General features: G+C 39.7%; 1 protein-coding gene across 1 annotated transcript; it reads left to right on the forward strand.

The window, feature by feature from the left end:
* The first annotated feature begins 501 nt into the window (after nucleotides 1–501).
* On the forward strand, nucleotides 502–21,634 carry rit1 (Ras-like without CAAX 1). The gene is made up of 6 exons (XM_084080549.1): nucleotides 502–667; nucleotides 10,842–10,932; nucleotides 14,711–14,767; nucleotides 16,880–16,953; nucleotides 19,082–19,273; nucleotides 20,830–21,634. The coding sequence occupies exons 2-6, from the start codon at nucleotides 10,851–10,853 to the stop codon at nucleotides 21,058–21,060; spliced, it is 636 nt and encodes a 211-aa protein (XP_083936675.1). The 5' UTR covers nucleotides 502–667; nucleotides 10,842–10,850; the 3' UTR covers nucleotides 21,061–21,634.
* Nucleotides 21,635–24,603: the final 2,969 nt, after the last annotated feature.

Here is a 24,603-nt window from a genome sequence, read left to right on the forward strand (position 1 = left end):
ATACTCAAGTAAAAGTATCTACTTGAGTACTTCTTTGTCCACCATTGCAGACAGTCAAGTATTTATAGTTTTTGACAGTTGCCAAGAAGTGTAAGCTAGCAGGAGCTTTAAAATGACGGGCGGCGGGACCCTGCAGGGGCCTGCTGCCGCGGGGCTGGTCCCTCCTGTGCATGCACACACTGCTGTACTTCAGCGTTGCCATGTCCGCTTATTATAAGCGACGTTGGGCTTCTTTTTCTGTAAAGTTGCTTGTAAAAGAAATACAATTTGGGCTGGTTTCTAACGTGTACTTGCTTATTTAGGCTTGCTTCCAAATCTTTTAATTATTCATTAAACAAATGGTTCTCAGATATTTGAAAAAATGTTTTGTAAAGATTGGCTGTTTGTTTTCAAATCATGTGGCTTCTTTTGGGCTTGCTTTCATGGAACGGGTTGCTTATTTCTCTTGCAACCTCTGGCAACACTGACGACTGCTGTACTTGCAGTGTGAGTGACTGTTAGTGTGTGTATGTGTTGTGTTCAGTGTTTCTGGATGTTTTTGTCTCGTAGAACAGCCTCCATGCAGCGATCAGCAGCACAGAAAGGCCATAGGAGTGTGTACAGTGTGTACTACAGTGTATACAGCATGTACATTGCAGATATGAAGCGATACATGTAGCGATCAGAGGTGAGTGAACGCGTTTATTCAGCAACTTTTGTGTCGATGTGTATTTGTCACTGATCTGCAAGGCCATGCGTTTCTACATCTATCGCTATGGGGGCTATTCTAGCTCTGGGTCCATTGCGTTGTTAGAACGGAGTTCTCCTTTAACGCTATGGTACTCTCAAGCCGTCGCCCGCACACCCGCGGTGGCGCAGGCTGCGCAGCCTCTCGTTCTTTAGTCAAAATAAAGAATACGCTTTCGCTACTCGCCAAAACAAAGACGGTTTTAAGATGTTGAAGGCCTACTTTCCGTGGTGGGGACACTCGGAGCCCCCCCACCTCACGTCTAAAATACACTTTTTGGCCAGAAAAGAAAATATTTCACCGGAAGGGAATTTGTTTTTAGTTGCTCCGCTGCGCCCCCTACAGATCTGGTCAATAGAACACTTCCATTGACTAGATCTGTAGGGGGCGCAGTGGAGCAACTAGAAAATGTTTCCAATCCGGTGAAATATTTTCTTTTCTGGCCAAAAAGGAGTATTTTAAAGGTGAGGTGGGGGCTCCGAGTGTTCCCACTAAGGAGAGTAGGCTTTCAACATGTTAAACCCGTCTTTGTTTTGGTGAGTAGCGAAAGTGTAATGTTTTATTTTTTACTAAAGACGAGAGGCTGCGCTACCGGGGTTGTGCGGACAACGGCTCAAAAGTAACATAGCGTTAAAGGAGAACTCCTTCTAACGCTATATACGCTATGGTGGACCAGAGCTAGGAGCTATATTCGTGCTATCGAGCTAAAACATTATGAATGATCAGCTCTCCAATAAAGCACGATCGAGCGTTATTGTTGAATGAACTGTAGCAGTTATGAACCGTGATGGTGTTTTATCTTGCAGTGGGACTGCTGGTTGTTGTAGAGCCTCCACTGGTTTTAATGGGAGCTGGAATAAAGAAAGTGGGGGAAAGGTTGAGTTCATGTTCTCTTCAACTCTCTTTGACCGTGTCGAGCAGTATGGTGGGAGAAAGTACTCGGATTATTATTATAAGTAATAGCAGTGGTGGTAAAAGTACTCATTTTTTGTATTAAAGTAAAAGTATCGATACTGCAATGGAAATACTCTGTTACAAGTGAAAGTCCGGAATTCAAAATTGACTTGAGTAAAAGTACACACGTATTGGGATGAAAATGTACTTACATTACCAAAAGTAGAAAGTAGTCATTATGCAGAATGTCCCATTTCAAAAGTTTTCAAATTCATAGATACCCTAACCCTAGATGTATATAGGGCTGAAGTGGTCAATGTATTTTTTGTAATAATAATCAAAATCTACAAAGTAGCTGACGTTTTCATATAATTGTAGTGGAGTAAAAGTGTAATATTTGCCTCTGAGATGTAATGGAGTGAAAGTACTGAAAATTGGAAATGCTCCAGTAAAGTAAAATTTTACTTAAATACAGTACTTGAGTAAATGTACTTAGTTATTTTACACCACTGAGTAATAGTAGCAATACCACCATATAAATACTGTTACAAGTAAAAGGCCTTTAGCTTGAGTGAAAAGTGCAAAAGTATTGGGATCAATATGTGCTTAAATTACAGTAAAGTAAAAGTACTAAATACAAATAAATAAATAGCAGATCTTCAAGCCAACAACGCGTTGAATAGCCACAGTTCTAAATCTGCAAGGTAACTAAAGCTGTCAAATAATTGTAGTGGAGTATAAAGTACAATATATTTGCCTCTGAGATGTAGTGGAGTAGAAGTATAAAAGTATTGAGTTATTTTTACCTACTGTACTTACTACTTAGTTACTTTACACTACTGCTGTCCAGCACTTTATCTTTTCTTTTCTTTGCCCTTTGACTCAAGTAAAGTTATTGTTTCACTTTTAGACAGCTGATCAACTTGAGATACATTTGGAATACAAATAAGTGTGATTATTATTGGGTGCATTTTACTTAACATTACATTTTTATGCCAATACTTTTGTGCTTTTAATCAAGTTAATTTAGAATTCTGGACTTTTACTTGTAACGGAGTATTTCTATATTGCAGTATTGATACTTTTACTTAAGTATCGATACTGCAATGGAAATACTCTGTTACAAGTGAAAGTCCGGAATTCAAAATTGACTTGAGTAAAAGTACACACGTATTGGGATGAAAATGTACTTACATTACCAAAAGTAGAAAGTAGTCATTATGCAGAATGTCCCATTTCAAAAGTTTTCAAATTCATAGATACCCTAACCCTAGATGTATATAGGGCTGAAGTGGTCAATGTATTTTTTGTAATAATAATCAAAATCTACAAAGTAGCTGACGTTTTCATATAATTGTAGTGGAGTAAAAGTGTAATATTTGCCTCTGAGATGTAATGGAGTGAAAGTACTGAAAATTGGAAATGCTCCAGTAAAGTAAAATTTTACTTAAATACAGTACTTGAGTAAATGTACTTAGTTATTTTACACCACTGAGTAATAGTAGCAATACCACCATATAAATACTGTTACAAGTAAAAGGCCTTTAGCTTGAGTGAAAAGTGCAAAAGTATTGGGATCAATATGTGCTTAAATTACAGTAAAGTAAAAGTACTAAATACAAATAAATAAATAGCAGATCTTCAAGCCAACAACGCGTTGAATAGCCACAGTTCTAAATCTGCAAGGTAACTAAAGCTGTCAAATAATTGTAGTGGAGTATAAAGTACAATATATTTGCCTCTGAGATGTAGTGGAGTAGAAGTATAAAAGTATTGAGTTATTTTTACCTACTGTACTTACTACTTAGTTACTTTACACTACTGCTGTCCAGCACTTTATCTTTTCTTTTCTTTGCCCTTTGACTCAAGTAAAGTTATTGTTTCACTTTTAGACAGCTGATCAACTTGAGATACATTTGGAATACAAATAAGTGTGATTATTATTGGGTGCATTTGTCTGCCAGGCAACAAGCAGGGCTACTGTACGGCGTGTTGTGGTTATTAAGTGTTTAAAAAGAGAGAAAATAAATAAATCCAAAGCAATTTTAATCCCATTTGGAGATATTTTAATCCCCCTCCCTCCCCCCGAACAGCTGAAACGAAACTGCTGTGTGTGTGTGTGTGTGTGTGTGTGTGTGTGTGTGTGTGTGTGTGTGTGTGTGTGTGTGTGTGTGTGTGTGTGTGTGTGTGTGTGTGTGTGTGTGTGTGTGTGTGTGTGTGTGTGTGTGTGTGTGTGTGTGTGTGTGTGTGTGTGCGCGCTGTACTGTATGTTCAATATTAAAAAATCATCACTTTTGTTTTTCAAGATTGTTTGAAAATAGCCGATCTACAAGTCACAACACGTCGCGATGTGACGTGCTGAGGGCTTGTAGATCTGCTTTTTTCAAATAGCTCACGTATATATAGGGTTAAAGTGTTTAGACTGATTGTGACGCTGTTTTATTGACTCATTTTGACCCTGGCACTTTGAGAGCCACTGGCCTATATTATGACAGGAGGCTGTGTTGAGGCCTGGATGGAGAGTGGGCATAGTAGGGTCTATAGGATGGGCTTCCAGTCCCCCAAAACGTCATACCAGGAAGCAGTGGTGGAAAGTAACTAAGTATATTTACTTAAGTACTGTACTTAAGTACAATTTTGAGGTATTTGTACTTCACTTGAGTATTTCCAATTTCCAATACTTTTACTTCTACTCCACTACATCTTGGAGGCAAATATTGTGCTTTTACTCCACTACAATTATTTGAAAGCTTTAGTTACTAGTTACTTTTCAGATATAAATTATGATATTAGGAAACATACATTAACCACTTTAGCCCTATTATATACGTAGGCTATTTGAAAATAGCCGATCTACAAGCTTGTCGCATCGCGACGCGTTGTGACCTTGTAGATCTGCTATTTTCAAACATTTTAGTACTTTACTTTTGGTACTTTAACATTACATTTTTATGCCAATACTTTTGTGCTTTTAATCAAGTTAATTTAGAATTCTGGACTTTTACTTGTAACGGAGTATTTCTATATTGCAGTATTGATACTTTTACTTAAGTAAAAGTATTACGTATTTGAGTACTTTTTCCACCACTGCCAGGAAGGCATGTCTGATGGCAAGACTGGCCCTGGGATACGATTATGGACCTGTCACCATAATGGTCATGTTTTCTATCTATATTTCCTTACACTAAATCAAGGTAGTAACTCATCAGGGCTACTACCTTGATTTACACAGCCTTGCACTGAATACTACTAGGCTGTTTCGGGTTTAGAAACTTCAGAAACAAGAGTTTTATATTCACATGAGTAGGTTAATTATTGCATTTTTGTTAATGTTTTATATTATATTGAAATGCTTATGTTGTTGTTGAAGTTTATCGTACAGTGTTATGGTAGGGTATCACTGGATACATTGATATATTGTCCAATCCTAGAGAATAGGCTATTTGTTTATTTTCTCCATTCTGTTTTCAGCTAAAAAAGTGCAGTAACAATATTGTAACAGTTATTGAATCGTCTCAAGGTCAAATCAGAGTATTTGGGGCGATAAACAATTACCAACAATCAGTGCAACGTGACTTATATGCTTATAAACCATTTGTCTGGCCGGTTGAAACAATTTAAAGCAATTGTTTTCATCAGTTTGATTCTTTGCAAAGAAGTTACCACACACAACCCTTTTGTAGGGCAGTGTAAACGACCTCCATTTTGAATATAGTGAATTACGTTCTTTGAGTTTTCGCTGCAAGAGAGAACCTAGATGTTAGTTTCTCCATTTGTAACTCTGAGAGCGTACGAATGTAACCAAATGGACCCGGAAGGGTCCATTTGTTTACATTTTGTGCGTTCTCTCAGAGTTAAATTTAACCCAGTGGGGTTATACTGTCTGTGTACTAGACTGTTGGCCACTGCCTTGCCCTATGAAATCACATGATTGCCTGTCAAGCCAATATGAGTCAGTTCCTCTTTATTGTGTGTGTGTGTGTGTGTGTGTGTGTGTGTGTGTGTGTGTGTGTGTGTGTGTGTGTGTGTGTGTGTGTGTGTGTGTGTGTGTGTGTGTGTGTGTGTGTGTGTGTGTGTGTGTGTGTGTGTGTGTGTGTGTGTGTGTGTGTGTGTGTGGACTGGAGGACTCATTTGATAAGTCATTTGATGGTAGACCAATGTGAACAGGCGCATACACGCACAGCAACTCATTACAGGGCCAGAAAAGAGACTTTTACTTAGTAACTAGTTACTAGGTAATAATATTACTGTCATATCATGACATTCCTCGGTAACTAGCCCATTTAGACCCGAGGAAACTTTGTCAATCTTCACCAAAGTCATTATTTCTCAGCCTCTGTAGAAAATGGAAACATGAAATGATGACACAGATGCTTTCCCGGATTGAAAGGTATAATGACGTGTAGGTTACTTATAACAGGTCTAAACAGGCTAGTAGTGTAACTTATTACAATTGGCCAAAACAGTAATATTACATTTATTAATCCAAGTAACTTACTATAACTTTTTAAAGGAGTAATTAGTAACACATTACTCTTCCTCATTAACTTGCCCAAACAGGACCATTCAAAGGTTATTCTTCTCGACGTGTTTGTATGGATTCCATTCTGTCTCGAGGTGCAAAACCCCAGTCAGCACTGTGAGGCCTGCATGTGAGGCCTTTGAGCTACGAAGAATGTAGAAATAAATAAAGAAGAATAGAGATAGACGAAAGAGCAAGGAATAGGCTCTTATGCACAGCAGACATATTGCGAAGACATTCACAGGTGTTACCGATGATACTAATGAAGACTCTTTTCCTTTCTCGTCAAACATTGTGCATGTTGGCTCACTGGAAACACTGCTACACCAGTGGTCTAAAATTTGGGTCCAGGGACCCTCATGGTTCCTTAAGGGGTTTCCAAATGGGCCCTTACGGGTGTGTAACTCTGAGAGTGTACAAATGGAACCAAATGGACCCGTAAGGGTCCATTTGGTTCCATTTGTACACTCACAGAGTTATGGGGGTCGTGGAAATTGAAAAATCTGAGAACCACTGTGCTACACTAAATGGAACAGAGCCTTCATTAGTATCATTGCTAACACCTGTGAAGGAAGTGATAATATGGCTGCTGTGCATATAGCCTATACAAGCATAGAGACGGGTCAAATAATCCAATGTCTAATATAATAATTATACCTATTTGATACCGTTGGGAAAAATACGGTTTTCAGCTTCACCCAGCTGATTGCTGCTGCCCAGGTGGTCATGCTTGACCAGGGGGGCAGTTAGAGGTTAAGTGCTTAGGGACACCTGGACACATTACTGGGGCCAGGAATCAAACCTGGGACCTTTTGCTTCCCAGGCGGCCTCTCTACCCATTCAGCAATGGTATTGAGTTGAGTGAAGAAGATACATACATACATACATACATACATACATACATGAGGTTAAAATTAAAATAGCATTTCCATATAGTCAGTCACCTTCTTAAAATAATAGTCTAAGTCCTATTTGTCTAGTTACTTTTTTATTTGCTCCAAAAGAATGAATAAACTGAACCAAATATAGAATGTATGATATGTGTAAAAAAAATGAAAAGAAAAAGAAAAGACTCCGGCCATTGTTTTAAGAAGGTGACGATTATGCGGTGGAGAACATGGGTGTTTGTATAGAGTCCATTCTGTAGCGAGGTGCAAAAGACCAGTCAGCACCAGTGTTGCCATGTCTGCTTATTATAAGCGACTTTGGGCTTGTTTTTCTGTAAAATCGCTTGTAAATATTGGTAGTTGCTGGTTGTGTTTTTGTTGGGTGTAGTTGCTCTGTTGTTCTTTAAACCAGTGGTTCTGAAACACTTTCATATCAAGGACCCCCAAATTAATATGGGGGGGTCCACGGACCCCCCAACTGAAAACTTTTTGTGCCAGGAACTCCTGTATCAGATTTGTGGTGATAAAATGTTTTAAAAATATTTCAAATCTTTCTCTTTCCCCCAAGAAGGTTTTTGAAAAATTGCAGATCTACAAGCTCACAACGCGTCGCATTTGTTTCTATTGCTATTTTCAAAATAGCCGAAGTATATATAGGTTTAAAGTGCTCATGTGTTACTTAGTTGCTTCTTTTGGGCTTGTTTTCATAGACCTGGTTGCTTATTTCTCTCGCAGCATCTGGCAACGTTGGTCAGCACAGTGAGGCCTGCATGCATGAGGTCTTTGAGCTGAGAATGTAGGTTAGGCCGTCGTGGCGTGTCGTGTCATGTCATGGTTAAAGATTATGGCTCAGGAATGAACGCACTCCAAGTGGACGTTACGTGTGTTTTTGTGTGGACGGGAAGGGATTTGAAATGGGAAAAGTACTCAAATGTTTTACTTAAGTAAAAGTATCAATAATGCAAGCACTCTGTTACAAGTAAAAGTCCGGAATTCTAAATTGACTCGAGTAAAAGTGCGAAAGTATTGGTGTCAAAATGTACTTAAAGCACCAAAAGTAAAAGCACTAAAATGTTTGAAAATAGCAGATCTACAAGCTCACAACGCGTCACGATGCGACGCGTTGTGAGCTTGTAGATCGGCTATTTTCAAATAGCCTATGTATAAAATAGGGGTAAAGTGGTTATTGTATGTTTTATAATGTAATGTATTTATATCTGCAAAGTAACTAGTAACTAAAGTTTTCAAATAATTGTAGTGGAGTAAAAGTACAATATTTGCCTCTGAGATTAGTGGAGTAGAAGTAAAAGTATGAGCAATTGGAAATGCTCCGGTAAAGTAAAAGTACCTCAAAACTGTACAGTACTTGAGTACATGTACTTAGTTACTTTACACCACTGTACAGTAGTAATTCTCCACCAAGGACCCCGGTTTTGATATGCATTAGAGACTGTGGCGTGGACCCCCATTTTCTTTCATCTCTGGGACCCCAACCTACGCTGTAGAAACAATCCTCAGTGTTAATTTAACTCTGAGAGTGTGCAAATGGAACCAGATTGACCCATAAGGGTCCATTTGGTTACATTGGTACTGTAACGCTCTCAGAGTTATACATGGTCTCTAGGTACTCTCTCGTAGCTAAAACTCCAAGAATGTAATTCACTATATTCAAAATGGAGGTTGTTTACACTGCCCTACATAGGGTTATGTGTGTGTGGTAACTTCTTTGCAAAAGAAAAAGGCTTTAAATTGTTTCAACTGGCCAGCCAAATGGGTTATAAACATTATATATAATCTTGTTCCATTTGCACACACTCAGAGTTGCAGACCAGTAAGGGTCCAATTGGGCCCCTGTTGGCCCCCGCACCTGATGTTGAGAACCCCTGGCATACAGTATAAGCTTGCTTCCGTTTCAGAAATATGAATAGCACGTTTTTTGTTTGTCATGCGGGTTGATGTCACAACGCCCTGTGTGTGTGTGTGTGTGTGTGTGTGTGTGTGTGTGTGTGTGTGTGTGTGTGTGTGTGTGTGTGTGTGTGTGTGTGTGTGTGTGTGTGTGTGTGTGTGTGTGTGTGTGTGTGTGTGTGTGTGAGATGCCAACACAAGCCCTTTTAATGTGCGCTAACACCTTCAGCCAACTTGCCTGCCACACCACAAGCAGTTGGAACAACGTCTTGTGATTGCATGACGTTTTGGCTGCAATTAAATTATTTCAGTCAAAAGATGTGTTGTTGCATGCGTCCCATGGAGATGGATGTCGTTTATGAGACACTGGGAATTTGATTAGGCTACTAAAAAGAAATGCATTTGCTGTTTTTGCTCCGTTCAATTTCAGAAAGGAGAGGGTTTTCAACTTCTGTCGTATGATATCATGGCCTTTTTAAACATAAATGAATACTTCACCCCAAAAAAAAATGTTTTTTCCTATCAATTACCCACCCCATGAAGCCTTGAACTCATGGAGATTTGTTTTGTTTTTGTCTATAATCCAATATTTGACTAATTGAACTTAATGGGAGACCAATCTGAACAAGAGCAGAACCATATTTAAAAAAACATTTCAGTGTGGGAGTTGTTTTGGAGTTTATATTATTCTTTCATATAGTTTTGCGTTGTTCTCCTATGCAGTGGACACCGCACATATTGAATTATTGGTATTCCCTATATACTTAGTTGCCCGGGGTCCCTCAGGGCTCTATACTATTCTGATAGTAATCATTGTTGTAGAGTATTTGTTCAGTAACTCTCTAGTGCTCTAGTTTCACGTTAGTAACCAATCTCATCCAATCAGGAGAGAGTGCCAATTCATCAGCTTCATTTTTATAGTGTTCCAGTTCCAATTTTGTTTGCTCATTTATTTGTTTAATCACTTCCAATTTCATTTGTTTATCACTCGTATCCTATTACTTTCACTTGTATGATTCTTGTATCCTGGTATGAGTTCTCTTGATTGGCTTTAAAGACGCACTGAAGTGACATTTTCGGGCATTTTATTTTGAAGGTTCAGCCTGAAACGCCGGCTCAACGACTCTAAACCAATCAGAAGGTCCCATCCCTTCAGGCTATGGGACGTTGGATCTCAATCACTTCAGCCGTGGGCAACACGGCTAGTGTTTGTTTACAAGTGAGAGAGAGACGGCCAGTGAAGCGCGTTTGCTACTACCTGGCTTAGTTCTAACCTATAATGTTTTCAGATACATATTTTAGTGTGCAGATGAAGTTTAAAATGAGTAATACACTCATCTTCAATGAGATTCAAAACGGAGTATCTCTGTAATTAAAACCAGCTGTGTTTGAAGAACGTGCAGCTATGGGAATCAAACAGGTGCACGTAATCAAGATTCTTTTATATTCATGAAGGCTGTCTGATGTCATCACGCAGCACGTTTTCGTTTACAGGAAGTAATTGAGATTGGCTTTTTAGGGGCTTTAGATATAAAAATACACAAAAATGGGTTTTTTTCATTTTTTTGGGCATCTATTGTTAGGTGTGCCCATATGATGACCACGGATATGCTCTAAAAGTGTGAAAAACATATTTTTCATTTCACTACACCTTTAATTGATATCCTGACCTGAAATTGTATTTCCTGTTTACTGAAGAGCTGGAGAGACATGGAGACTCCTGTTACTGAACAAACACTCTATAGCAATGAGTACTATCAGAATATAGAGCTTTAAATTGTTTCTATTTGAAATAGAATCACACAAATCTAACCAAATGGACCCGTAAGGGTATGCACGCATTTGTACACATTTATACGTTTCTGAGTTACAAATGGAGATATTGACCTGTGTGTGTTTCCTCCAGGCTGAATGAATGGAGACTTCGGGGGGCTCTGGGGGGCTCTCCCGTGAATACAAGCTGGTCATGCTGGGAGAAGGAGGGGTGGGGAAGAGTGGTAAGTTTACCCATGATCACCATGTTCAATTACTAAACCTAAATACAAGGGTAGAAGGACTGGGCAATTAACCGGAAAGAAATATTTAGATCCAAAAAACGACTTATTCCTGAATAATCGAGAAGCCAGGATTTTTTTCTTCCTGTTTTATATTCTTACATTAACAAGACATAACAAGCCGTATCTTTTAACAATACGGTATTGTCTTAATCAGACTGTGAACAAGCAGTTATACCCTAATTAGACACCTTATACCTGTATTATTCTGTGATGAGAAACTGCATATGATGCCTTACCACAGCAAACATATGATACTAAATTATTCTCTAATTACAGACCAAGTAGGAGATCCTAATATGTTATTTGAAACCATTTCATGAGATCATAGTCTAATTAGAAACCAAACACAATGCCGTGTTAGATTTTTATAATCTATTCTACCAAATCATTCTGTAATTACAGTAGATACCATATTATCTTAATAAGACCACACAGGCTTTAAATTGTCTCATTTAATGGAATATTATCTGAAACAGTGTTGGTAATGCCGAGGCAAAACATAGAGGACCTCATTTAACATAATTACTTGACTTAATTATTGTCATTTGTTGCTCATTAGAAGAAAACCATACTGTAAACTTGGTTCCATTTGTGTGTTCTCTGAGTTAAATGAACACTTGAGGGTTTTACAGTGTAGATTTAGGTCTCGGAGATTAACCCATTCAATCCGGGAAAGCATCTGTGTCAATTCATATTTTAGCTATATATGTGACAGTCAGGGGTCCTGGGGGGGGGGCGGTTACAGGGGGGTCCCCAGCAAAAGTAGTTAAAGCATCACAATAATTTTAACCCCTTTAACCATTATTTTATACTTTGGTTATTCAAAAATAGCAGATATACAAGAGCTTGTAGATCTGCAAAAAAATTATAATTGTGAAATGTTTGGCACATCTTGTGAATATTTTTAACTCACATCTTTGCTTCTGGAGGTCCACAGGGGTTCCACAAAATGCGTAACATTTTGCGGGTTCTCGACATGAAAAAAATTGAGAACCAGAACCACTGATATAGCAAGATACGTTTTTCAGAAAGCTGTTAGGATTGAGAAGACATAACATTTTGAGTCGGCCTCAGGTCTTAAAAAAAAAAATAATAATCCACGGACACCGCCATTTTGCATGGCCGCATCCTACTTTGTCCTACGTTATGAACAACAAAGAACGTTTTGAGTATAACACCCGGAGCTGAAACGTAATGTCTCTTAGTCTGTGCCGTGAGCTGACCTGATTGTATGGGTCACACGTTTTAGTAGAACACCCAGACTGCCAACACGTTATGTCTCTGTGCCATGAGCAGTCGCCAACATCGACATTTCTTGTTAATTAAAAACATTGATCGTTGTTATCTAGTGATTTTAAAACGCCAGCAATGCCACCATAGTCAAATTCCACTGAAGAAGACATTGAGGCCTGCTGCTGGGCAACAGAAAATGGAAAGCTTATTTTCTAAACCAAAGTCTTCTGCTGATGATGAAAAATATAAAAATAGCAGATCTACAAGCTCATAGCACCACGCCGAGTTGTAGATCTGCTATTTTCTTTTTTTAATCGTGAAGATTTGTCTTTGAATATGGTATATCTTTTTTAAAGGGAACATTTGTAACTCAAATCTTTGCTTCATGGGGGTCCCTGGAACAACATATTTTGAGATGGGGGTCGGCGGCCAAATACATGTAATTTTGGGGGTCCTTGACAGTTTGAGCACCACTGAAACATACGTTTTTCAAAAAACTGTTGATTGATTGATTTAGAAGACATTTGTAGAATCCCCCAGAAGCAAAGAATTGAGTTAGAAATGTTTGCTTTAAAATATATAAATTCAAATATTTGCGCACATTTTCACGATTTTTCAATAAATAGCAGATCTACAAGCTAGTAGCGCTGTGCCATGAGCTTGTAGATCTGTTATTTTTTGAATAGCCAAAAGAAATCTAAACAATTACACAGATGCGTTCCCGGTCCTAATGGATTAAAATGTTGGCTTGCCACGCGGGGAGACCGGGGTTCGATTCCCAGGCGTTACATTCAGGGCGGCTTCACATTGGGTGCGTTTGAAGCGAAGCGTTCCCCCTCCGTTCCCGAGTGCGCTTGGTTGGCCAGCATTCACACTGGCCAAGACTCGAGACCATTTAATTTAACAGTAATGGTAAATAGGTGCCTCATGGGGGCGCTGTGGACTATGATGCTTTGGGAGAGCGAATGTCATTCACAGAAGAAAAGTCATTCTAGAGTGAATAATAAAGTTTGACTGTGTTCCTGACGTTGTCTTGAGTTATAATAACAACAGATCAACAATACACAACCAAAGCAGTGTGTGCACTGGTCTTTGAAACCTCGAAATGCACTGTCGTCTGTTAATATGATATTGGCGTCACGGACGCATCCTTTGTAATTTAGCAGTGACGTCACGTCACGGACTAATCCTTGGTGTATTTATCCTTACAAATACGTTCGCCACACATGTGTTTTTTGTTTATTATTTTTCACGGCTCGCGCTACTCAAACACTAGCGGGATTATTATTTCTTGTCAACATTCAAGTATAACTATGAGAAGGTATAACCCAGCTAAAATAATGCGTCATTATAAAAATATATAAATGATATATGATTAACAGTCCACTTCCTTCTCTTGGTACGGATGGATTCACACTGCCGCGTTCCGTTCCCGACTCCGCAGCAATCGGACCCGAAACTACCTCCCGAGGTGGTTTCGGGTACGGAACGGTGATGCGTTACGGGGAACGGTTCGCTACGTTCACACTACCACAACAACAGCCAAGTGGTCCAGGGTGCGCACCCGGGACCATAGTGTGAAACCGCTATCAGTCTACTATGACATCACCTGTGGTTCTATTCTTGTCTCAATGCTATTATAGTTTAGATTGTTCAATTTGTTTTTATTTGTATGTAGGCCTAATGTGTAATAAAAACTTTGTTAAAAATATCACATTTTATTAGGAATCCTAGCAACATCACTGAATGTTGCTTGATTGGAATTTGTACTAATTACTTTCTCATGGTTTTTGCTCAGGAAAATCCGACACGTACAAGACGTGTACACCTAAAAGTAGTGGTTCTCAACTATTTTCTGGATCAGGGCCCACTTGGAAATCTTGAAAGCGTTCGCGGCCCGCTATAGGGCTGTCACGATTACAGCATTTAAGTTGACGATTAATTGTCATACAAATAATTGCAATTAACGATTTAATTGAGTTTCTGGCATTGGAACATATGTATGAATAAAAGTTAAATTTGCCCTTTGCAAAAATTGCAAAGGGCAGATATGAATTGCGGAAATAGCCGTTTTTGGAAAATGTATGAACATTTGACAATAATGCAAAATAATTACGATTATCTCAAATAATTTCGATTAGGCGATTATGTAATAATTCTGACTGGCCTACGGCCCACCCATCTGACCACTTGCCAGTTAAGATTCGATTGTGTTCTGGCTAGGAATCAATGGAATCAACCTAGTATATTTTTAAGTTCATATTCCTCGATATCGCAAAGAAAACATATTTGTCAAGGTTTTAAAGAAAGAAAAAATACCATGTCATATCTTTTACACACACACACACACACACACACACACACACACACACACACACACACACACACACACACACACACACACACACACACACACACACACACTGTTGTGTTATCATTAAAATCATTGTTTTTTGCCAATTATCATTCTGTGTCTTTCTCTCAGCGATCATCATGCAGTTCATCAGTCACCGGTTCCCAGAGGACCACGACCCCACCATAGGTGAGATAGACCCCCCCCCCCCCCCCCATTCTATTTCTTTGTTTTTAATTATTATAATTAGTTGTACTATATTCAAATGTCCTTATTTTCAGGATTCACTGTATTTTATTCTGAAAAAAATGTCCTTAAATTTCGAACCTGGTTTCCTGCTGACAAGTGCTGACATTTTCACCATTGAGCTAATAGAGCCTGCCTGCTTGCTGGGGGGATAAATTGAATCTTGACCATCAGGTCAAAATTTTAAAAAAAAGTGTCAGATCCTGTGTCTAGGTGAGACATGACACGATCTAAATGTCTCAATAGAAGAGTATGGAGACAAAATACAACCACCCCAATTGTATACGTCAAGAATCAAGCTATCCAGGATCCTGGTGAATCATGACCATAAAGCTTTTGATTCTGTGAAAAAACTTTTTTGAAAACGGCAAAACAAAGGGTATTTATTTTATTTTTAAAATAAAATAAATCACAGAAAAAAAGGTTTTATGGTCATGATTCACCGGGATCCTGGATGGCTTGATTCTAGGCTTAAATTAATTGATATAAATATTTTTGGAAAAGTCAATGGGAAAAATGCATTGAGTATTTTGCAGTGGAACCCGGAAGTGGCCGCAACTGCGATGCCCTATAGAGCAGTCTCTGTGCTGTGGTTAGACCTGAAACCTGACTGGAATTTTTCCAGGATTTAGTTTTCTTGTATGAAAGAGTTAATTTGATTGTAGACAACTTTCATGCCTTTCCTTTTTGATATGTTTGATATTTATGTTTGGTAAGATCACTGTTTACCAAGTTGATAAAAAATGTATATTAACCACGTTAACCCTGATGTCCTTATTTTTGGCACATTTTCTAAATGTCTCAAACGTATATAATAATAATAAAACAATTAAACACTGTTTGTCATACAACGTAGTATATAGGGCTTAAGTAGTTAAGAAAATAAGGTCAATACATACACCATCGGTGGTCTATTGCCGACAGGAAGTGATCTGTGATCTGATTGTCAGCAACAAACACCAGTTTGTGACACAGTATGAATAAGGCCGATTAGTTATTGTTGTAACCCATTTAGACCTGAGGCCGATTCTAAAAACGCCTTCTAAATCCTGACCTAAGTTTTCTGAAAAACTGTACATAGCAACAAGAACCCCAAAAGGGGTTTTGTCCAGAAAGGTATAGTTACAAACAGGGGTTCCTGCCCAAAACAATATGGCCTAGAGATGAGTGTTAATAAAGGTTTTTATTAGTATTTTTTTGGAGTGGTAATATTGAATCCTGTGCAGTCAGATATATAAAAGTCTAATGTGAATTGGGATGAGTTGTTGGACGTGGATGACTGCAGACCAGATGTGGGATGGTTTGACACTTGGCTACAGTTTATTAAACAGAAATGTCTTTTGTATTACAGCGGTTCATAAACACTATGAGACACAGTCAAGCTGTCACAGGCCAGCTCAGCTCTTTCGCTCACGGTTTTTAGTTTTAACCACTTACTGTAAGCCCTATTTTAGACTTTCAAATGTAAAAAGAAAAATCCAGAAAATAGCTGATCTACAAGCTCATAACTAGGCCTGTCACAATTATTACATCATCGTCTAATCGCAATTATTTGAGATAATCGCAATCATTTTTTGCATAATTGTCATAATCGTTTCCATGTTGAAAGATGTTCACACATTTTCAAATAAAGAAAAAGCAGAAATAGCAGATTTACAAGCTTACAGCGCGTCCCTTTGTGACGTGTTGTAAGCTTGTAGATCAGCTATTTCTACTATTTTTACATGTATAAAAATTATTCAATGTGTCAATTCTTTCTTTGTTTATTTCAGTTATTTGTCATATCTGCCCTGTGCAATTTTTGATTACAAGCCTTAAAAGGCTTCATATGTTCCAATGTTCAATACCAAAAAACACAATAAAATGGTTAATTGCAATTATATGAGTGACAATTAATCGTCAACTTAGATTTGTAATCGTGACAGCCCTGCTCACAACCCCTGACAAATCTGTCTTTTTAGTGGTTATGAAAAGTGTTAGGAAGTGAAAATGTGTTATTGTAGAGAACATAATGAGGTAATTGTTCCTCATGTTGTGTTTCTGTACCTTCATCAGAGGATGCCTACAAGACTCAGATCCGCATCGATGATGAGCCAGCCAACTTGGACATTCTAGACACTGCAGGACAGGTAAAGAATCCATGCGTTAACCTTTTCTCTGTTCTCTTTTTTAAACTTAGTGTGTTTGTTTAGGATAAACGTGGACACAATGAAGATATCATCTTAAGTTCATACATAACTGAGGGTTCTTGCCTGTAGGGCTGCAACTATCAATTTTTTTAAATTTATTTTTGATTTTCTTTCACACAGAACCAGAGATAACGCGATCTGAAGATGTGCTACTCCATTCACTCCCTGGTTAACTTATTGCTTAAAATCTCAGCTCCTGTTTACTTTTTTTTTACACTATATATTTTTGGCAAAACATGCTATTTTCAACTTGCCACAACTATGGAACAGATTACAGCTATCGGATATTTTTTTCCCCCCATTCTACGAGATCCCTGTGTGTGTGTAATGAGAGTATCACCGTGCGGATATCATTTAAAATATTCCATGATTTTTCAAAGGTTGATAAAATCGCTCGTTTTCGCTGGCAGTAGCGTACCACTATTACACTATTACTCTGGCAATTAAAGAGTTAAGGACACACGGTCCATAGCAACATCAAAAAATAACATACAAATACAAAGGAAAAATAGTAAATAATAAATTCATATACATGCGTACACGCCAATGGTTCCACAGTTAAGAGACAAATCTGACCTAACTCACTACAGGGTTAGTCAGAATTAAAATGATGCTGTTGGCAGAATCAGACAGCCTACACATACATTTGTACGTGAGGTTCCGCTGCACAGCGGAGCAGGTGGGTTCACCAATACTGACAAACATTTGGCTTGCACTGCTGCCTCGTGGCACTTTAAGCGGCAGTCTCATGCCATCATTATAAGCCACATTGGGTTTCTGCATACTGCGCTTTCTGTAGCGCCGCCACAAGTGGGCACTACACATAGGTGTGCAAAAAGCTTTGAATAGTCTGGACTTCACAGAAGCTGAACACATACTAAACTTACGAACAATCATGTTAGCTTGTGCATATAACATTCTACGTTGCCTGTAGATGTCCCCATCATCAGATAGGTCATTTGTGAAATAATGGCCTAAGTACTTGACCTCATCACAGACCTTAACTCATTCAGTGCCACTGGACGTCTAAGACGTCCGTTGATATAAGCCCTGGGTGCCACTGGACGTCTTAAGACGTTTTGGAAAAACATGTTCAGAACCCAAGATATGATGATTTGAAGATTTGCTGCTCCATTCACTCTTTGTTTAACTTCTTACTGAAAAAGGCTGTATCTTGGCTCCTAAGCACTTTTTTTTTACAATGAATTTTGGCTGTGGCACTCAGATCCAAAATTCCATAAATAAGCTGGGTACTGAATGAGTTAAAGGGGAAATCCACCCATTTTCAATATTTAACTATGTCATTAATATAGCATAAAGGAGTTGTGTGGAAATAAGAAAAAAGTTCCCCCCTTTCTGTGTTGCCTTGAACTACAAGTTTCTAATTATATTCTTATCTAACACATCAAGCATGCATTAGAAAATGTGTACTCTATAATATACTGTACAGTATATTCTGCAAGTACAGTAGTGCCTGGTGTGCTTAGTGGTTGGAGAGACCATTCCATTAATGTGAAAAGTGTCGCACATAATCCCTTTAGTCGACCCTCTGTTCCCTCTCAGTCTTTGTTTTACTGTTGACAAAGCAGAACTGGCTTAAATGAAAGGAAAAATAAATAAAAATAAACAATAAAAAGCCAGTGTCTGCTGGAATGTTTGAGGCAGTCATAACTGCGAGCTCGTTTGCGCTTGAACCGGGTGACTTCCCAAAGACTAAATTGCCGGTGAGTGTCTGTATCAGTCAATATTCCAGCTTTTTGGGTTTAACATTGCAAATTACAACATGATGAGTCATCATGTTGTAATTTGCAATGTTAAACCCACAATCAATCCTCCAGTTCAAGGCAACACAGAAAGGGGGGAACTTTTTTCTTATTTCCACACAACTCCTTTATGCTATATTAATGACATAGTTAAATATTGAAAATGGGTGGATTTCCCCTTTAAGGACAGTACCCGACAGAAAAAATACAGGAAATGACAGTTTACGGTCTTCCCTACTTTCCCTACTTATTGATGACTTTGTGTGTGTGTGTGTGTGTGTGTGTGTGTGTGTGCGTGCGTCCAGGCGGAGTTCACGGCCATGAGGGACCAGTACATGCGTGCGGGCGAGGGCTTCATCATCTCCTACTCCATCACTGACCGGAGGAGCTTCCAGGAGGCGCGCCACTTCAAGCAGCTCATCGACCGCGTGCGGCGCACCGCCGACACCCCCGTCGTCCTGGTGGGCAACAAGTCTGACCTGGCCCACCTGCGCCAGGTGAGGACCATGTTCATAGAATGCACCTGGTGTTGAAGCTACAATCCTGAACTTATCTGAATGACAGATTAGTTAATACAATATAACTAGTATAACGATTTCTTATTGCCTCGTTTCGTTGTGTAAATAAACATTTCAGAACGATGGTACGTGATGTGCAATGGAGGGAGTGCATCTTATACTAACCACTTAAGCCCAGCATCCCTATTCTGGGGGGAACATTAGTCAAAATATTATTATTATATTATAATAATAGTTATATATTATCGTTGCTGTCCCGCAGAAACAAGCTAACTCCATTTTTTTTTAAAAACTCTTTATTTGCAGAAGTTTTATCAGACAGTACATAAAATCAAATAGTACAAAAAACTAAAAAATAGCAGTAAAAATAAAACATACAAACAAAAACAAGAACAAATAAAAAATAAAAAGAGGTCATGCGACATTTGGTACCAGTAAAAAGATTGAAACATGTTGACAGGATTTAAGACGATAGACAATACAAAGCGCAATATACCACAGGGAGGATTACAACCAGCCACCAGCAGAGATCTGGCACGCTATCTAAATAGTCCAGCCATTTCCCCCATCTTCCTTCACCCAACTCCTTTTGGAGCCTCAAAGATTAGGTCATCTGCTCTAAGAGATGCAATTGTCTCACAATACTGATAAGCTAACTCCATTTTGACGCTTTTGCATTTTTTCCCATAAATCAGGGCCATTGAACACCCTTTACATCTGTGTGTTGGTTAAAAAAAATCACACCCTGTGTGAAGTGAGTGGTGCCTTGCTTAGCTTGGCTAACATGTTCAATCAGCCAAGCTAACATGTCCAATGTTAGCACACAAACATGTCCAATGTTAGCTTGGCTGATGGCACTGATGTCACTTTGAAACATGTAAACAATGTTTCAAAGTGACACACCTATTTATAGGGCTCTATTTCGTCATGCGTCTCGCTAGCCAATCAAAGCACACCCTTTCAACATATTGTCATGTGATGCTTGACCAATGTTAGCTTGGTGGACACACGGACATACAGACATACGGACACACAGACAAAGCCACGTATAGGAGTGGTTGCCTTCGGCACCACTCAAAAAATATTGAACCAATGAAAAGCATTACAAAGCGCTTCTGACAAAACCAGCTAACTCCATTGGATCCTCAAACTTTCTGGTGGAGTTAGCTGGTTTTGCTGACTCCAGGCTCCACCCCCTTTTGACCTCCAACCTCATTGTGAGCTTGGAGGTTCATTCAGCTGTTCTTATCAATGATGAACAAAACCTCCTAACTTTTTTTTTCATTTCCTGAAAAATGAACATTTTGTAGTTAGCTGGTTTCTGCCGGACAGCAGAGATATATTCTATATTATATGTTATATATATATAATAAGTTAATCATCTGTAATATTTGTCGCTGTTCACTCGACATGCACCCTCCTCATTGAGTCAAATTCGTTAAATGGGAAACACATTTGGCGAATAAAAAAAATGATTCAACTCTCACAAGTTTTTCCTCTGTGCTCGTCCCTCGTCATCGCGACCAATAAAACAGGTGGCGGTGGAGGAGGGCCGCGAGCTGGCCCGCGAATTCCAGTGTCCCTTCTTCGAGACGTCGGCGGCGTTCCGCTACTACATCGACGAGGTGTTCACGGCGCTGGTGCGTCAGATCCGCCAGCGCGAGGCCAAGTCGGTGCGCAGCGGCGACCGCAAGGCCCGGCGGAGCCGCTCCTTCTGGGGGCGCATCCGCCTCACCTTCCACAAGAAGCACGACACGCAGCACTGAGGGACGCTGTCCGCACGCACACACACACCCACACACACACACACACACACAGGGGTGCACTGGAGGGAGGGGCAGGGCTGTGCTCCACTAGCTTTTTGAGCTGGCAGGTCGGAGACAAGAGAGAGAGAGACAGACAGGCGACCATGAAAGACAATGAGACTCTTAATCGTCTCCCGCTACGAGAGGAATGTAAGACATTGATGGCTTTCACGTTCCTTGTACACTGGGGAACCTGCGTTTGAGCTGAATAGAAATCACTCTATCAATCGCACTATCAGAGCTGTTCTGGTGCGCGTGACATCATTAAAATACATCTTCGCTAGCTTAAATATCCCCAGTACACCCCTGCACACACACACACACACACACACACACACACACACACACACACACGACTCTACCATGGATATGCATCTGGTGGGGGAGGAACTGAAGAGATGTCCTGAGCAGGTCATCCCCCAGCTGCACCTGATCCCAAAGCACACGTGGTGACGCCGACCTGTCGGTTGGCCCAGATCACAGATGAGGGTACAAACATCTTAACCAATTGAACCCCCAGCGCCCATATTCTGGGGGGGGGGGGGGGGGGGGCGTGAGCCAAAAATAGCAGATCTACAAGCTCACAGTGCGCTTTGCGACGCACTGTGAGCTTGTAGATCGGCTATTTTTGAGGACGAAGAGATTTGGTGTAGACGGACAAAAGTGGTCAAAGTACAGTTGTAACCAGTTCTCTAAGACTACGGGGGTTTAAGTGGCTAAAACCTGTTCAAAGTGACCCAAGACTCACGTGATTGTAAACGTGACCTACCTGCTGACCTTTTTTTGAGGGCTGGTGTCCGGGATTCCGTTCTTTGCTATCAACCCATCAAACGGTCAAGTTCTGCTGTACCTTTCAACCACCGAGAAGGAGGTTCGTCATGAGCGTTTTTTTTTTTGTCCTGCCCGGCCAACATCCTCTCTCACAGAGGTGGAAGAAGTCCCACCATGAGTCGAAGACCCCCAACCAAGTGCTGTCATCTCACTAGAGACAATTGAATACTAGTCTGGTCTGCCATCCACACAAAACTGCAACCTAAGCATGCTAAGTTTGACATGAATATACATGAATTTACACAAATAGGTATTAGAGATTTTGAGCTGTAGCAACAGCACCACATTCTGGTGAAAGACGGGAATTCTGAACGCCAAGCCTCTTCTGTGTGGTGCACTAGACTAGAGCCACGGTTCTCCTTTATTCCATTTCCCATGTTGGCATGCTGGGCTGTGGGCAGTGCCCGCAGGAGTGCTGGTTTTCTGGTGTGTAGTTCATTTGACTTCCGTTGGCGAGAAAGGAAACTTCAAGCAAAAAGCAAAAGGTCCAATGGATTACGTTTGTTTCCTATTATCGGTTGGCGCCCGGGTCAACGCTCACCGGTGTTGAACTGAACACTTCACTGAACGCTTCCTCCGCTTTTAGTTTGTTCCGAGCTGGCTAATTTATGCTTCGTCAACAATAACATTTTGAACTGAACATTTTATTTTCTGTATTTTCAAACTGAAATAAGTGTCAACGCGACTTTGCGTTTGCAGGTGAAAACGCAGCATTGGTGGGGGGGGGGGGGGGGGGGGGGGCGGGCCAATATGGCCGCTAAACTCACATGAAAGCGAGTGAGACCGGTAGAGACTCTACTTTATTGTATCTGTATTGAGAAAGAGTGCTTGGGCTTTGTTACTGTCGGGTGGAAACCTTGTCTGTCCAAAACTGTTCCTTTTTTAATCATATTTTAAAAATGTTTTAAAATAGTGAAGAAGGCTGATGCGACACGGCACTCTTGAACGATTAAGTATGGCATTCATTTGAAATATGGAGATACAAGGTTTCTACCCGACGGCAATGATATACTATTCAAATTCATCTTATTCAGCAGGGCAACAAGGACGCGACGTGACACTCCGATGTTTCTAGATTTTCACTTCCATTTCACAGTGCAACGCCTTATTAGCGCTGTGTCGTTTTCATTCTTATTTGCCTTAAGTTTTCTTTTTTTTTGTCTGATTTGCAAGACAAATGAACATTGTTTATGACTTGTGTTGGATCGCGTACTGTCCAGCTGTGCCATCGCTGCACTGTAGATAATTAATAATGAATTATTAATGTAGACGTGGGGTTCACAGTGTTGGGCCGTAGCTAAGCTACTAGCTGAACTACATTTCCCAGTGGCTTGTGGGTAACTTCACTATTTTTCTGAATTACGTAGCTTCCAAGTAAAGTTGTTTCTTTACCATGTAGCCGGGTAGCTTTGGCAAAAGCTACATCACTACATTTTCAGTGGCACATCAACTCAAAATAACACAACGCATGGGTTTTTGAGTGCAGTTTTTCACCACATCAAAGATAATTCTCCAACTTCATCCATTGTCAGCTTTTAAAGTCATATGTTTTATTCAATTACTGGGTGCCATAACATGTCCTCAGCCACATGACCGACTACATTAGGTACAAAGTAGCTTCAATGTAGCCACATACTTTTACCAAGTAACCTGTAGTGTAGATAGTTAATTTTACTAAGTATCCTGTGTTGTAGTTATCTACTTATTTTTGAAAGAGAGCTTATAGTGTAGCTTGGTTACTTTTCATGAAGAGTAACTAGTAGCTTAGCTAGCTACATTTTGAAAGTAGCTCGCCCAACACTGGTGGTTCGGTCATCTTTTCAAGACGGCAGCACTCTTAGTTGAAAACTTTTACAGCAAAAGTTGCCTGGCCGCCGTTTAAACGGGAAGTTGACACTGTCGTTCACACTGGAACTAAATTCACACAGATAGATAGAGTTATATGGGGCTCAAGCACGGATTAATGAGGCTTCAATAAAATGGAATGCGGATGTGCTGAGATTATACGTTTAGACCAGTGGTTCACAAACTTTTTTATTTCAAGGACCCCCAGTTTGAAATGCATTAAGACCCCCTTAACTCTTTGAGTGTGCAAATAACTCCAAGAGCGTACAAATGAAACCAAAGGGATTTGGTTCCTAACGATCGAACAATGACAAGCGAAGAGTCACACTCAGAATGACGAGGTCAATGTTCTCTTTTATTTCTCCATTATGCATTAAGTTACAAATGTTTCGGCTATCCAGCCTTCGTCAGTGTCGAAGGCTGTATAGCCGTAACTTCAAGCGGCACTATGCAACTTTTTTTAAATTAATAAAATGTAACTTTGTCCAATCTTTACGGTAGAGTATGTTAATACAATTTATTACACGGCTTGGTTGAATGCTCGATTCTGATTGGTCAGTCATCGGTCATTATTTCTGGATAATGACCGATGAGCTCAATAACGGACCGCTGTCTAGTAATCAGAGACTCAGAACACCTGCTCATATCAACCTGCGCTGCTTGATTTTATGCTTTATCCAACATGACAGCCATGTAAACAAACAAACAATGTCATTTACAACTAAACGTTGCTCTCAAGAATGTTTTTGAAAACATTTGAAGTGAGAAATAGACGATGCAATGACCGAAAAGTCATTCTATTTGATCCACTACACTTCCTTGTTTATC

The sequence above is a fragment of the Gymnoscopelus microlampas genome (genome assembly GCF_963454915.1).
Source record: "Gymnoscopelus microlampas genome assembly, chromosome: 15".
NCBI classification, from domain to species: domain Eukaryota; kingdom Metazoa; phylum Chordata; class Actinopteri; order Myctophiformes; family Myctophidae; genus Gymnoscopelus; species Gymnoscopelus microlampas.

Excerpts from the sequence above, each read along its gene's own strand:
- rit1 (XM_084080549.1), top strand. The coding sequence starts at position 10,851 with ATGGAGACTTCGGGGGGCTCTGGGGGGCTCTCCCGTGAATACAAGCTG. Across the intron at positions 10,933-14,710 it reads AGGAGGGGTGGGGAAGAGTG|CGATCATCATGCAGTTCATC; the intron begins GTAAGTTTACCC and ends TCTTTCTCTCAG. Across the intron at positions 19,274-20,829 it reads ACCTGGCCCACCTGCGCCAG|GTGGCGGTGGAGGAGGGCCG; the intron begins GTGAGGACCATG and ends CCAATAAAACAG.